The sequence below is a fragment of the Chelonoidis abingdonii genome, chromosome 17 (assembly GCF_003597395.2).
Source record: "Chelonoidis abingdonii isolate Lonesome George chromosome 17, CheloAbing_2.0, whole genome shotgun sequence".
In the NCBI taxonomy this organism is placed as follows: Eukaryota; Metazoa; Chordata; order Testudines; family Testudinidae; genus Chelonoidis; species Chelonoidis abingdonii.
Window position 1 is genome coordinate 26,043,713 of NC_133785.1, and position 15,100 is coordinate 26,058,812.

The 15,100-nt window shown below is 40.9% G+C and overlaps 1 protein-coding gene across 1 annotated transcript in view; it reads right to left on the minus strand.

The window, feature by feature from the left end:
* ITPR1 (inositol 1,4,5-trisphosphate receptor type 1) overlaps positions 1 to 8,439 on the minus strand; it is a 236,612-nt gene extending 228,173 nt beyond the window's left edge. The window contains exons 1-2 of the mRNA XM_075073238.1: positions 8,336 to 8,439; positions 3,533 to 3,603 (exon numbers count right to left, since the gene is read on the minus strand). Of these exons, the coding sequence (XP_074929339.1) occupies positions 3,533 to 3,603; positions 8,336 to 8,427 (163 nt within the window). The 5' untranslated portion in view covers positions 8,428 to 8,439. The remainder of the gene's footprint in view (positions 1 to 3,532; positions 3,604 to 8,335) is intronic.
* Positions 8,440 to 15,100: the final 6,661 nt, after the last annotated feature.

Sequence of the window (15,100 nt, forward strand, 5' to 3'; positions counted from 1 at the left end):
GTGAACTGCCACTCGTACCATAGCTGTCACCCTAAGACCCTCTCAATACCAATTGGCAGTGGGCCCATTGTTCTGTGAATTTCCATCAGACCGGACACACTTAAATACTATGACAGTTATGTGTGTTAAGTGTAATCTGTAAAGAGTGCCCTATCCAATGAAAACTGGTGACACACTGGTCAAAAATATCATGGTGTGACATAAGTACAGACAGTGTGCACAGAATTAGGTGTGTGTGTGCCGGAAATATGTTCCTAAAGCGTGTTTTGGAGGCAGACTGTATAAACACATTTGTCCGAGACAAAGCAGTATTGATCTGCATGTTTCTATAGAGTAAATGGAGCAAAGAGATGTCAGAGACGATAGGTAGTTCATTTGCATCCGAGGTAAACATCAGTTACCAGGAGGATGAACACACTGCCTGGCATCAGCACCCTGGAGAACACTGTATGTTGAGCCCCAGGGGGTCAGCCTGACTCTTGAGACAAAGATAACGAACCTTGGAGAATATAAAGGCGAAGCGAAAGGGCATCTTGTGATCCATCACTAAGGGAACAAAGAGGTCAACACTGATCCCCAACTATGTAAGGTGGTGACGCTGAAAAGTAACTGGAGGTGAGAAAACTGTTCTAGACAAAGCTTGACACCTGCTAAGATTAGATGTAGTCTCTTAGAAGCATGTTATACTTCTGTTTTATTTGTAAGCAATTTCTATTATCTCGGCATAGAATCACTTTGAACTTGTTCTTGCTTTATTATAAATCCAGCTCAGTGCTATTCTATTAAGTGAAGCGTGCACTCTTGGCTGTGCCTGCAGGCTAGTGTGTATTCTGTCTCTTTGGAGACAACAAATTTGGTATTTCTGTGGGAGCCCAGTGACAAGTCTGGATGCGGCAGGGGAACACTTCAGGAGAGTTCAGGAACTGAAGTACACCAAGAGTTAACCTGCAAGGCAAAGTTACGATTGGCAAAGTCCTGAAGAGTTTGTTGGGCTGGCTAATGGACTGGAGCATCAGGGAGCTGAAGAACAATTTAGCAGCAGCAAATCTCTCTCACTGAGGCAGAGGGGTAATAAGGCAGCTTACAGTTCAGGATGCTCAGAGAAAGCATTACAGGGCCCTAAGCCTCAAGTTTGACCAGCCTAAACTCTGGGACCAGATAGTGTCACTAGTGCAGAGTTCAGGAGAGCCCTTCTTTAGAGATGTTAAAATATATCAAATCACCTGCTATTTAAAGAACCTGTAAGTTTAAGTGGTGTTTGTGTCTCTTCAGCCAAAGTTTCTCCTGTTGTGCAATTACAGCCCTTGGTTTGCTGTTGCCCTCCACTCAAGAGAAGGTTGACTTTTTCTAGTGTCTGTGTACAGCGTAGGTTGTGAAGTATCGGTGTCCCCTATGCTGGGATTCTCGCTTTTGTCATTAAGACACTGGACTGACACTCAGGAGACCTGGATTGAACGCCTAGCTCTGCCATCCAATTCTTGCATGACTGCAGGCAAGTAACTTGCTCTCTCTGTGCCTCTATTTACAATCTATACATGAGGAAATACTTCCCTACTGCACAGAAGGTGGTGAAGTCAACCTGAAATGCTCCAATGTAGTGGTGATGGAGGCCATATAAAAATACATAGGCAAAGAGGTGTTACACTTTTAAGATCTTTTTGGGGAATTAACATACAAAGAATATTGTGCTAATATTTTATACTTTCCATTGCCATTAACTGTCAAAGGAAAGAACATATAGGCTTCCCTGTGAAGTCTTTGGTGAAATTGTTTCTACACAGGTTGAAACGGTTGTCAGATTATTCATTTCTTCCTTAATAATTTACATGCAACCTCCAAACATAATGTTTTAGATGTTGGACAAATGTGTAGTAGCTACTTGTACCTATTTTTAGTCACTAAGCTACATGAGTGATAATTGTCTTTCTATTCTTCCTCTCACCTTTCCTGGCTCTTCCTAGTCAAGTCTGTTCTTTTTCCTCCTTAGTCTTTTATGCTAAGACCAAAATTTGTTTAGCATCATATATTCCAGTTCATGAGACAACATCCAGAACAACAGCACTCCACTTTCCTTGGCTAATTTAACATTGAGTGCTAAAACTACTCTAGACCACTTTTTCAGCACAGTCAATGCGTTGCACATAAGTACACCGATTAGCCATTTAGTATTAAAGCACCCAGGAAAAAAAGAGCACTTTACAGTGATCTAACAGCAATAACCCATTTATCCCAATTCCCTTTTTACAGGCTGTTTTTAATTAATGTGATCTCATCAGTGTTCTGAATTATGAGGGAAGAAAAACTGCAGCCTGTCATAAAAGCCAGACAGCAATGGAGAGGGTGCATTACTTTTCAAATGAGCTGATCACCTGCAGCTCTCAGATTTTCAGTGAGATTGTTGGCACTCCACACATCTCAAAAAATGACATTCCAGACCTACAGAGGGTAGCAAACACAAATTGAAGGCAGCGTGCTGCAGAATACACTCAGTGAAGAGAGGGCAAACATTTTACACACTCTCTCTTTAACCAGCTTGCTTATTTTCTGTTTCTTAGCAAGGGTTAGGAGGCAGTACAAGATAAATGAATCTTTTATTTGGTTTCTTTGAACTTCAGGCACTAAAAATGAGTGGGGCTCTATCGTCTATCACTATCGTCTTCTTTTGCCACTCCTATCTAAGATCTGAAAGAGGAAAGCTTTTACTCCATGTGACCAAGCATATCTTTCTTAGGGTTAATTTCATGGTGCGGGGCAGGAGGGAAAACAAAACTTATTAGTACTTGGTGAGGTCAAAACAGGAGCTGTTGCATCGAACCAGGTTCACTCCCTTTCATTTTCTTTCCTAGGGTTACTTTCTGTCTATCCAATACTAAACCTATTTATGTTCTCTGTATGTCATAAAGGAGCCTAATTAAACATGGAGAAAAGGAAATGAAACAAACCTGTTTGCATCCTGTTTGCACTGATAAGAAAACCAGCCTAAACTAAACACACTCAAAATGTGTTCTTAAACCTATGTAAGTCAACTATTTGTGAAATAGGTGCTCAACACATAAAACAGCAATGTGTCTCCACACCATGAAAGACATTGGGACTAAGTTTAAGTCATTGCCAGTGGAAAAGACAGGTTCACAGGAAGATGCTAAATCCCCTACAGAAGGCCACTAGCGCAAAGACCCTAAAACATGACATATGCAGCCATCGTTCTGAACCAGAGACAGGGGATCTTTAAATTATTAGGGTAATAAGTACACCAAGACCCCACTGTGCTAAGCGCTGCACAAACACAGAACAAAAGACCGTCCCTGCCCCAGAGAGCTTACAGTCTAAGAATAAAACAAGAGGCAGCAGGTAGACACAGACAGAGGGAGGAGTACAAGAAAACTATGAGACAACATTAGTCAGCATAATAGGCGGGGCTACCAGCTCATCAGCAACCTAACACTTAACAAGTTCGTTTGCAGACATCACAGCAAAGGTGAGTTTTAAGGAGAGACTTGAAAGAGGATCGTAAGTAAACTTATAATCTTACCTCTGAATTTTTTGGGTGGGTTATTAAGATCACCTGCTTCCGGCTGCACAACACATCTATCGTCCACAAGGCTGCAAAGAAATGAGCAACTCAGGTAAGACGTTTTTGCTTGCAACTACTACTTCCTAGGTACCAGACACAAAGTGGGTTGCTTTCAATACTCAATCCTGCTGCCCACTTCAATGGAGGACAGACAATTCCCAGAAACCAACTCATGCCAAATCTTTCTATGAAGCATGCAGCTAATTTGTTTGTGTTGTCCAGAACCACACTGCTGACAGGTGGGACAATTAGTAAGTTATCACTCCTGCGTCTTCCTCATATCCCCTCCTAGGGAAACACACAGACTGGCCCATATTCTAATTAGATGAGCAAAGGCTAGACTGCAAATGTCACCTCTTGGACAGATACCACTGTTTGAGAATATGTAATAAACAAGGGCAGCAAACTAGGGGGGGAAAAAATGATGAATGCATCAGATCACATATTACCCCCAGTGAAGCCTCAGTGTCCAAAAAGCCAGGAACAAACTACATTAGCATAGGGAAAAACACACTACCGAAAGAGAGAGGAAGGCATAAATTGATGCATCCTTGCTTACCAGTCATCAAAAGGGAAAGGTTTCACCTTGGAGCCAGGTAACCAAATATACATCACTGAAAAGAACTGCCAGGGTCAGGTCAAAATTGGTTTAATTATGGATGAGTGGGGGTTTTTTTGGTTTGTTTTTTAAATAGTCCAGTGAAGGCTGGTACCAACAGAAGATCAATCTAACCTCCTCCTGCTTTACCAGGAAGGGGATAGAATTGGATAACTGCACCTGTAAGGTGTTCCATCAGAGAGCTTCTTCTCTGAGCGTGTACTGGCAAAGACATGGGGGTGTGTCTACTCCCAGGGAACGAAGGAAACAAGGTAAGTATATTGCTGTTACCTGTCACAAGTCTTATGCCTTGGACACATTTTAGACCATCTGGAACTATATTTTTGCTGAACACCTCTATTTTCCATATACAGTAAACAAATATTTTAAAGTATCTAGTTTGACTTTCTCAGCTCAAATTAAGATTTTTCCACTGACCTGTCAAAGAGGCCTTCAACATGTGCATAAAGCACAGTTCTTCCCAATGTCCTGAAGGTTTGGGACACTCCATTCTCATAGTAACAGCTGGGAAAAACAGCTTGAGATCTAGAATATGAGAACTGTTCTTTGCAGAGGCTGGTTACATGCAGGGCATGTCTTTGAGACAATTATGGAAAATCATGAAGTGCATAGAAAATTAATTGATTCAAAGGTGTTTACATGGACTTAAGAGAAGGTGAACTTCCTATCTATACATGGTGGATTATCACAATAAAGATAATAATTTTCTAGTGTGTGCAACACACAAGATGAGATTTATATATGTAATAAAATAGTAATTAGAATAATCAGAACACTGAATTTGGAAAATAGCAAAAGGGAAGTTCTGATTAAGCAGTGAAGACATGTCACAGGAATATTAAGCAAGAACATCCTTCAAAGATAGATTTACTTGGATGGAACAGCATTAGGATTTATAACAGTATTTGTTTTCCATCCTTCATTAACTGCATTCATAAGCCACCACACACAGCATAACTTGGAGTTTTGATAGCCTTATATCGTAACAACTGAGGACGATTACATTGATTTTTTTCCTGAGCTGCTTTAATTTTCTTCAGGTCAAACAGTAAGTGAACTATGGAACAAAGATAATTTGACTATGAAGGGATATTAAGATGCTAATACATTTCATGTTTCATATAGCAATTGGGATTTCTATTTCAAATCTGGCTCAGAGTACACACAACCATTTTACAGTACAATTACCTTAAAATATTGTGAATGAATTTGAAGCCATGGTGAAAGATAGCTGCTCAGTAATGCCCTCAAAGCCATAGCCAATTGTTTATTGTGCACTGTATTTAATTAAAATGTACTGTCAAATCAACTTCCTGCTTTGTTTTTTTAAATGTTATTTACTCTTCGAGTTACTTGAACAGTAGAATAAACAAACAGTTAAATATATTTTTCAATTAACTTAACCAATGTTCAGCAAGTAGTATTTGGCCAGTTATAGAGCTGGTCGAATGCTGCAAAGACCATGAATCATATTTGATGATCACCTGGGAAATTTGTCAAATACGTTCACCAAACACTATCCCACCAACCCTACTTACTACATGCTTTGCTTTTATCATACCTTCTTTTCCTTCTGGCAGCATCCCACATTTTCTTCTTTTTCCTATAATAGATCACGGTGCTTCTTCAGTGCCTGCTTCTTTCTCTCCTACTAGTTTCCCTTTCCCCCCTCAGTTGCTTTTTCTACATCCTAGATTTTCCTAACTCCTTTCTTCTGAGTCCTTCCCACTGCCTCCCCATAACGTACTTATCTTTTCTGTCTTTTCAGTCATCTCCTTCCAACAGATGATTCCATGCACCCACATCCTCATATCTACTCAGGGTTCTAGAATAGCTGTTAGACTTTCTAACAGTTCGAGGACTAAATCTACAAGTTTGTCTGGGGCAACATCCAGGTAAGATGCCAACCATAACTAGCCGCTGGGAAGTGGGAAGTGGGGATGATGTCCCTTTCCCCTGCTCAGAAGCTTCATCTCTTACATGCATCTGGACAGTAGGAACTGGATTAATTTGCAGCCACTATCACTGCCTCACCCACCCCCAGGTCCCGATGACTGCTGGAAGGTAGAAGCAGTGTGTCTCTCTAGTCCTCATCCCACCAACCTTCCTGACTATTACTTTACTGCTCAGCTTCCTGGTTGTCATGGTAAACTCTCTACCAGTTACTCTGCCCTCCCTGAGCATTCTGACTGCAGTAAGGAGAAGGTATCTGCTGTTATTCTTCTCCCAGCCTTTACTGCTTTGTCCAGTGAATAGCTCCAGTGCCAGTCTCTGATGTGAAGAACTGTCCTCAAGCAGCAGTAGAGTGAAATTAAACAGGTTTGTGTCATTTTTTACTCACCAGGGGAAAGCTTCCTTGCCCTACAGGAGTGGCCACCTAACACTTGTTGATTAAGGAAGCAGCCTGGACTGGTTTCTGAGAAGACTCGCTGAATGGTTACTCTACCAGGAAGCATGTAGTATGGTGTTTGTCAGGGTGGACAGGCCACCAGAGAAAGTGCACCAAGCAACAGGAGCAAGCAAGGCAGGGCTACCGCTCCAGTTCTTGGAGATGCAGCCCAGCAGCAAAAAAAGTAAATATCTTTGAGTTGGAGAAGCGTGATATTGTTTACATGAGAAATCTTAGGCACGTCTGAGGAGGTAGCACCAGTCATTAGCGGTAAGTACTGGTACAGATGCGATTTGACCTACTCTTTTCTTTCAAAATGTCTACCTAAGCAGCCTTCCATCCTCCATCAGCAGATTATGCCAAGGGGCCTGCTCCTTCCCAAGCTCCTTCCTCACATCCCTCCCCCCATAACTTAACTGTGACAAGCTGTTTGCCCATCCCATGGTAAAACCATACTATTTCCATTCCTATCTCCTCCACCCTCTCAAGTGATAGCCCAAAGAAATAGAGCGGACAGAAAGCTATTTTCATAGATTCATAGACTCTAGGACTGGACCTCAAGAGGTCATCGAGTCCAGTCCCCTGCCCTCATGGCAGGACCAAATACTGTCTAGACCATCCCTGATAGACATTTATTTAACCTACTTTTAAATATCTCCAGAGATGGAGATTCCACAACCTCCCTAGGCAATTTATTCCAGTATCCAACCACCCTGACAGTTAGGAACTTTGTCCTAATGGCCAACCTAAATCTCCCTTGCTGCAATTTAAGCCCATTGCTTCTTGTTCTATCATTAGAGGCTAAGGTGAACAAGTTTTCTCCCTCCTCCTGATGACACCCTTTTAGATACCTGAAAACTGCTATCATGTCCCGTCTCAGTCTTCTCTTTTCCAAACTAAATAAACCCAATTCTTTCAGCCTTCCTTCATAGGTCATGTTCTCAAGACCTTTAATCATTCTTGTTGCTCTTCTCTGGACCCTCTCCAATTTCTCCACATCTTTCTTGAAATGCGGTGCCCAGAACTGGACACAATACTCCAGTTGAGGCCTAACCAGCGCAGAGTAGAGCGGAAGAATGACTTCTCGTGTCTTGTTTACAACACACCTGTTAATGCATCCCAGAATCACGTTTGCTTTTTTTGCAACAGTATCACACTGTTGACTCATATTTAGCTTGTGGTCCACTATGACCCCTAGATCTCTTTCTGCCATACTCCTTCCTAGACAGTCTCTTCCCATTCTGTATGTGTGAAACTGATTGTTCCTTCCTAAGTGGAGCACTTTGCATTTGTCTTTATTGAACTTCATCCGGTTTACCTCAGACCATTTCTCCAATTTGTCCAGATCATTTTGAATTTTGACCCTGTCCTCCAAAGCAGTTGCAATCCCTCCCAGTTTGGTATCATCCACAAACTTAATAAGCGTACTTTCTATGCCAACATCTAAGTCGTTGATGAAGATATTGAACAGAGCCGGTCCCAAAACAGACCCCTGCGGAACCCCACTTGTAATACCTTTCCAGCAGGATTAGGAGCCATTAACAACTACTCTCGGAGTACGGTTATCCAGCTAGTTATGCACCCACCTTATAGTAACATGACAAGTTTTTACAGAAGACACCCCCAACTTATTCCATTATTTATGGGTGCAGGAAACACCCATATCCATTAGACTCAGGATTACTAGGTCAGCCTTGTCGGTCCTTTGCACAGCTAAGGGCATCTTTCAATGCAAGAGAACAGGTGACCTTACCCCAAGGTGCTGATAAATCCATTTGTTGAGCCCTCTGCATATAGAGAGCAAATGTCTCCAATATGAAGGAAGCTTGACATCTTGTCAGACATTTCCGGCTTGCTGGCCCTAGGAAAAGAGAGGGAAAAGGAGTGTTAGTGTATTTACTAGGTAGAAGAATTCCCTGAGTAAAAGCCCCATAGACAACAAGCCAAAAAAACAAACAAAAAACCTAAAAAAAAAAAAAAAATTCGAAGCGTGAACACTTGATGCAATTCCAAGAAAGTGCTGACTTTAAAGTGATAAAAGCATTAAAAATATATATATATACACACACACGAGTCTAGTCACCATCTGGCCAGCTGAACAACTCTGATCTGGAGGTTCATGTATTGGAGACAGGAAGTTTGGATTGTAGTTTCTACAGTTGGAAGAGTATTTCCCAGCCCATGCTGCAGTGAAAACTTCGATAGGTATCTCAGGGCAAAGACAACTTGAGCTCCACAGTGTCCCATTCAATGATTTTTGTTTACCCCGTTTATTACACAGATATTCACTTAAAAGATTCCGTTCCAGGCATATTCTCACCAGGTGGAGAATGGAATTAAAGAACAGGAAGAAAGGAGCAGATGCCCTTAATTTAAGGAATTTTACTTACAGTATTGTTCTAAACCAGGAAAGATTTCTCTGTGTAAGCCAGGTGTGCTAGTTCCAGATCAGACTTAGTGCATTTAGGAGCAATTTGAAAGTGCCCTGGGATATAATGAAATGATGGTCAAAGGAATTTTAATGTAAAAAGTATTAACATGGTTTGTAAGCATTTTTGTCAGCTCCATCACTATATGGAAATAGCTACCATCTTAACAGAAATACAACATTTATGAAGACATTGTGGGAAATGTTACTGTAGATGTTTGGCAGCAGATTCTCCATGGAACAACCTAAAGATTCCAGCTGTGGTTTTCCAGGAGTCTAAGTGATTAAACAGACTTTAAAAATATACACTTAACATGGAAGTCAACCCTCTATGAAATGAAATTCAATTCTGTGCCAAAGTGCCAAAACAATCATAATCATATTTAAGAGACAGTCACTCAGTGTTGCTGACTCTCACCATTTTACTCCCAAGTCTCAGATACCTGGTGTTTTCTTCTTAAAGCCCAGGCCCTTGGATTCATGCCATTATGTGAGAGTCTGAGCTGTTACTTTCAAAAAATGAAGGCCCATTTCTAACCCATATAGCATAGGTGCTGGAACTAGGGGTGCAGGAGGTGCTGCCACACTCCCTATCTTGAAATGGTTTCCATCGTATACAGGGTTTACAGTTTGGATCAATAGCCCTCGGCACCCCCACTATACAAATTGTTCCAGCACTCCTGCCTCACAGAAAAGAGAGTTTCAAAAGGTCAAAAACAAGAGGGGGGGGGGAACTCTGACTCTAATATTTGTTCATATCTCATGAATTTTAGCCAGCCTGACAGTTGTTGGGTGGTGCCTGACTCATGGTTTTTCAACAGTTGGATCACTCTTGGATGAGTACCTGAATAACAGATTTCAGAAAGAAAGTAGTAACACAGCTCTGCTGATTTATATGCCCTTGGAGCCTGATCCCGCACTCTGGAATGCTTAATGGAGCTGTGCCCTGGTAAGGTGCTCAGGGTTGGGCCCTTAGTTTTAAAAGAACAAATAAAAATACTCCCAACCATCACTAACCAGCAGTATTGTTCTTAAGAACTGATACGTAAGAGGCACAGTAAAGTGGTCCTCCTTCAGGAGGGAGAATTAAATAGCAGGAAATTATACTTATTACAGAGCACAGCCTTGACATTGTGAGTGGGATAAGCATTCCCATTTCACTGAACATTAACTTGTTTACTGCCAGAAGTAGGGTTCAAGCGTATTAAGTAACGTCTGGGCTCAGCAAGCACAGTGTTAGGAACATTTGTGGAGGGGGGTGGATCAGCAACTGCTAGGCATAATATGAAGCAGTCAATCTAGACTGTTTTGTCTCCTAAAACACTGTAACCAACTATCCCTTTACCATGCTCCAAATCAAGGTTCTTGTCCCTTGAAGAGACACTGTGATTTGCAGAATTAAAAATCTAAGTCAAGCACAGCTAAAATCAAGGGGCCAAGTTCATAACTGACATAAATTGTTCAGCTCCTCAGAAGTCAATAAAGCTATGCCTGCTTATGGCAGCAGTGTGCTGGTTTAAGGCTCCTTCATCAACACTAACTCATACAGTCACAGTGTATACATGATGCATAGTCCATTCTTGTTTCTCTTCACAGATGTGGAGCTTAATATTTTGAGGTTTTAAAACAGATGCCCAAAAACATACATGATATGCAAAGTGGCTGAGTTAGCATCGATAGAAATATTATTTTTCCCTTTTCCTCGGTTGGATTTCAATTGCAGACTTCAGTATTATGACAAGATTTCCAGATCTGGGTTCCTGAAATCAGGCTCCCTAGTCCCTATGTAGGTATACACACATACGCACCGGCACATACAATTAGGACCACTTTAAATTTAACAAGCAAAACACTGAAGTCAGCAGGAGCTGTAGATACTCAGCGCTACGGGGACGCGGGAGGAAGGGCGGGGGGACAAAAAATCCGGCCATGTATTTCAGTCCTTAAATATGGATTTAGTAGCCTGAATTTATGTAGTCAGGGTTGAAAAACCATACCCTTACTGTACTGTAGTTTTGAGTATCCCTACACACACACTAAAATTTTCAATTATTAAAACAAAAAAAAGCACACGTCCAGAGAAAAAGACAGGCTTGGGTAGCAGGAACTGGATAACATAGGATGTGAACTACTCTTCCCACAGCAGTGCACTAGTTATCTCCCTAGAGAAGAGGCCTTTAAGATCATTTTACTTTAGAAAAGCATCAGTGTTCATCACAGCTGTATGCTGGAGAATGCAGAGGTCAAAACTACTGACTTCCAATAGAGACAACAAGAATGTCTTTCTCGGGTATCCAGAATACGAAAAACTGAAATCCCAAATGCTCTGTCCAAAGCCAGGCTTAAGAACAGGACAGTAACTTTCAAACATACCCCTGGTATTATTCAGTCTTCCATATCAAAGAGTTTACATGTGTAAGGAAACTCAAATTTAACCATATTTACCCTTGACAAAGTAATTTATAATCCTGGAGAGGGATTCAGGGAGTCTCTGTTATGAAGAGACCTTTATTATCTGTCACTTCACTGAAGCTTTCATGAACTTTGCATACAAAATAACAAGGTTTTCACAATAGCACAAATTTAACAGTGCAAGATCAGACCCTCCCTATCACTAAAGGGGAGAAACTGCTGAAATTGAGCACTGTCTACTTATGTTACACTCTTGTATAACTAAGGACTACCAAACAATGTGTATGACATTGAACTTAAACATGTGCTCCCAATTTCTTAGATTGGACAGTACTGAAGAACATGCTGAACTGGCAGGTGGAATGATGGACTAAATTATCCAACAGACATTACCTGTAAATCTTAGATATGGGAAAGAGAAAAATTACTGAGTGAGTTTAGTTTGCTTCCAGCTAGTTTCCTGATCTGACAGAGGCTTATGAACAGCTACAAAAAAACAAGCATCTCCTGACTGATTAGGCATTTGTGTTTCAAGAAGGCTGAAAATAATCAGCTACCAGGAAATGAGCTTCCAACCCCCACTCCCTCCTTGAATCAAGAAGCACAAAAACTTATATTTGGATTCATTGGACACAGGGCTTGTCAATTTAAAAAAAAACAAAAACCTCCCCAAAAAAACCCAAAAAAACCACAACACAAAGCCAAGATTTCCAAAGCACAGATAGGAACCTTGGGTGTCCAACGATCACTTTCTGAAAATCAAGGCCACATTAAGATGTCTCAGCACCCACCCTCTGAGTAAAGCCTCTTTAAACTGTCTCAAATCAGGCACCCAGAAGTTGTGGCATTTAATCAATAATTGCTTTTGGATGTCTTGGCCCAGATTCATATCACACTTAGACCACACTGACTAACAAGAAGGTTTTCTTCTTATGGCCAACATGTCCAACGTCTCAGGTGTCCTGTGTCCAAGTCCACAAGAAAACTCTTCCTCACCACATATAAATGGAATAGTTCAAGATGCATATTAGACATCATAAAATACAATGTTTGTACAGTTCTATAAGGGGGGAGGAACTCCTGCACACATGAACAATAACTAGTTTGTGGTTTAAAGTATAAATGCTTTTCAACTCAAAAAGCAATTAGGCTACTGTAAACAGAACAACTGTTTGGCAATTTGTTTATTTTAGATATGCAGGTGCCAACTGAGTAATCGACTAATGCTGTACACAAAAACTAGTTTAAAAAAATTAAAAAAACAAAACACACACACCAAACACACCCCTTCTCCTGAGAACAAGTAGAATCAGAGTCTTTTAACGGTGATCCCCCTGCCCCACCACCACCACATAAAATTCTGGATAAGAGAAGAGAAGAGAAAAAAGTTACCTGAAGACATCAGAAAAAGAATATGGCAGGCACCAGGTCATGAAAAAATGTATTCCCAGTGTTTAAGCTGAAGATTCTTTCTGGGTTCAGCTGCTGGATTTCAATAATGAAACCCAATCACAAGGCGATACCAGCAGTTTGGCAGTTATAACATTCAGAGCCCAGAGCTATGTTGAAAGCACCAAAGGCCCAGAAGGAGCAAACATGATAGTAAGGTACAAACAAAAATCCCATTTCCTCTGAACCTGCATTCACACGCTTAACTCAAGGTGGAAGCAACAACCGCAGCATCAATATGGAACTTAAAAAATAAAGAGGCTCTTTTCCTCCTAATCATAAGCATCTAATTTAGAGATAAATATTATATTTGGGCTGGGAGAAAGGAAGTTTTAAAGATGAACTTTCCAGTTTTTAAATGTTAGGCATGAAACATGGACATGGACTGTTAGGCAAAATATTTTTTTCGACACACATCCTTAAAAAATTACAAACAAACTTTTTTTTCAAAAGAATTCCTTAGCAACAACATTTGACTTAGGCTTGTCTACACTAGAACTTACACTGGCAAAACTTTTGTCCCTCAGGTGTGTGGAGGGGAGGAAGACACCCTCTGGCCAGCACAGTTACCACCACTCATTGAGCTGTTTTTATTATGTTGACAAGAGAGATCTCTCTCTCCCGTCGGCACAGAGTGTTCGCATAGCTGCGTTTACAGCGGCACATCTGTAAACTTGTAAGCGCAGTCATGACCTTAAACGTTATTACAGTTATCAATTCAATTAGAGATTTGGACCTTAAAAAAACCCTTTAAATATGTTTTATTTGAAATGTGTATTGTTCATTAGGCAAGAATTAAGTTTCACTCTCTCTGAGAAGTTGCCTTGAAATAATTAAAAGCAGAAACCTGTTTCAGCCTCATGAGAATTCCAAAACACTGGTTTGCAGGTCATTTTGCAGTTCTATAGCATTATTGTTCTAAGGTAATGGACTTGAAAATACCAGTTAGTTGAATCCAGACAGTAAATTAATCTGCACAGGAACGCCCTGTTCTCCTGGAAGTTTCAGTTTGCCCTTCTACCTGTCCCCTGGCTATAGAGTACATAGCTGAACTTCCGCCAGTACCGTGAAGCAGAGTGCACTACATTCTTACTGAGCAGTGGGATACGGGACTGACCCTTCAATTGTCCAAAAAGGCTCTTAACAGCGGCAGAAAACTTCCTTGCAATTATTTGTCCAAACTTTCATCATCAAAGAGATACATGGAGCACTTTCAACTGCTTATGCAAATGTTGCCGATTATCTTGTGCATACTGTCACTATAGAGATTGGCCTTTCTAGACAAGGCTTAGAAGAACTGTAAAATTCAGACAGAAATGAGCATCCTGAACACAAGGTTCTGCAAACAGGGTTAAACATTTAACTCTTGCATTGTCAATACCACCTCTATAACCTTGTGCAACTAAAGGATGAAGCTCTGCCATGAACCCACTGGCTTCAATGAGATGTCTCATATGACGAAGGACTGGACCTAAAGATCGGATTCAAAGCAAATCATAGCCCCTTGACCTCAAAAGACTGTAGCAAATGGAGTATAAGTCTGATACTTTGTAATTCAAGCTCTCCATGTTAAGAGGCTTTCACCCATCTTCCTATGCAAGTGCAATTCCTAACAATTGAACTAGAACAATACAGTGTGTGGGGCCAAAGTGAGAAGTCCTGTTTAGAAGACTCAGTTGTAAAAGTGATGGAGCCATCAAACTAGTGGTGAAAATTTGCTTTCCCTGAATATGCAGCAGCATCTGGGCTGCTCCAAACCCCCACATTGCTGGTGGTTTGCCATCCTCCTCCTCTAACAATGTGACACCAAAAGGGCTTTTCACAGTATTTTACAGATACCTAGTCTCTCATGTTTACCTTGTACGGTATTTTAAATACTTGCACCTACATCTAAAAATCCTTTTCATAAAATAAATAAAATCAAACAAGCCTCTTTGGTAGTGGTTTTATTTCCAGCAATTGGGTTGGATTGGTGGGGGGACGAGGGGGAGAGAGAGAGAAAAAACACAGGAGCCCTAATCTTTGAAAGAGACAGTTCCAGCAACGTTTCTTTAGAGCTAAAAAGCTACTTGCTGTGCCTTGCATGCCAGTGATCCTTTAATTTCTCTATTACAATAATTGAGCAATAGAGAGCACATCGAAAGTAACTAGAAATTGGCAATTTTAGTTGCATCATTGCTGAAATAGGGTAAGCACTTCACGGAGTGTTTTTGCTGTCTTTTTCACTAC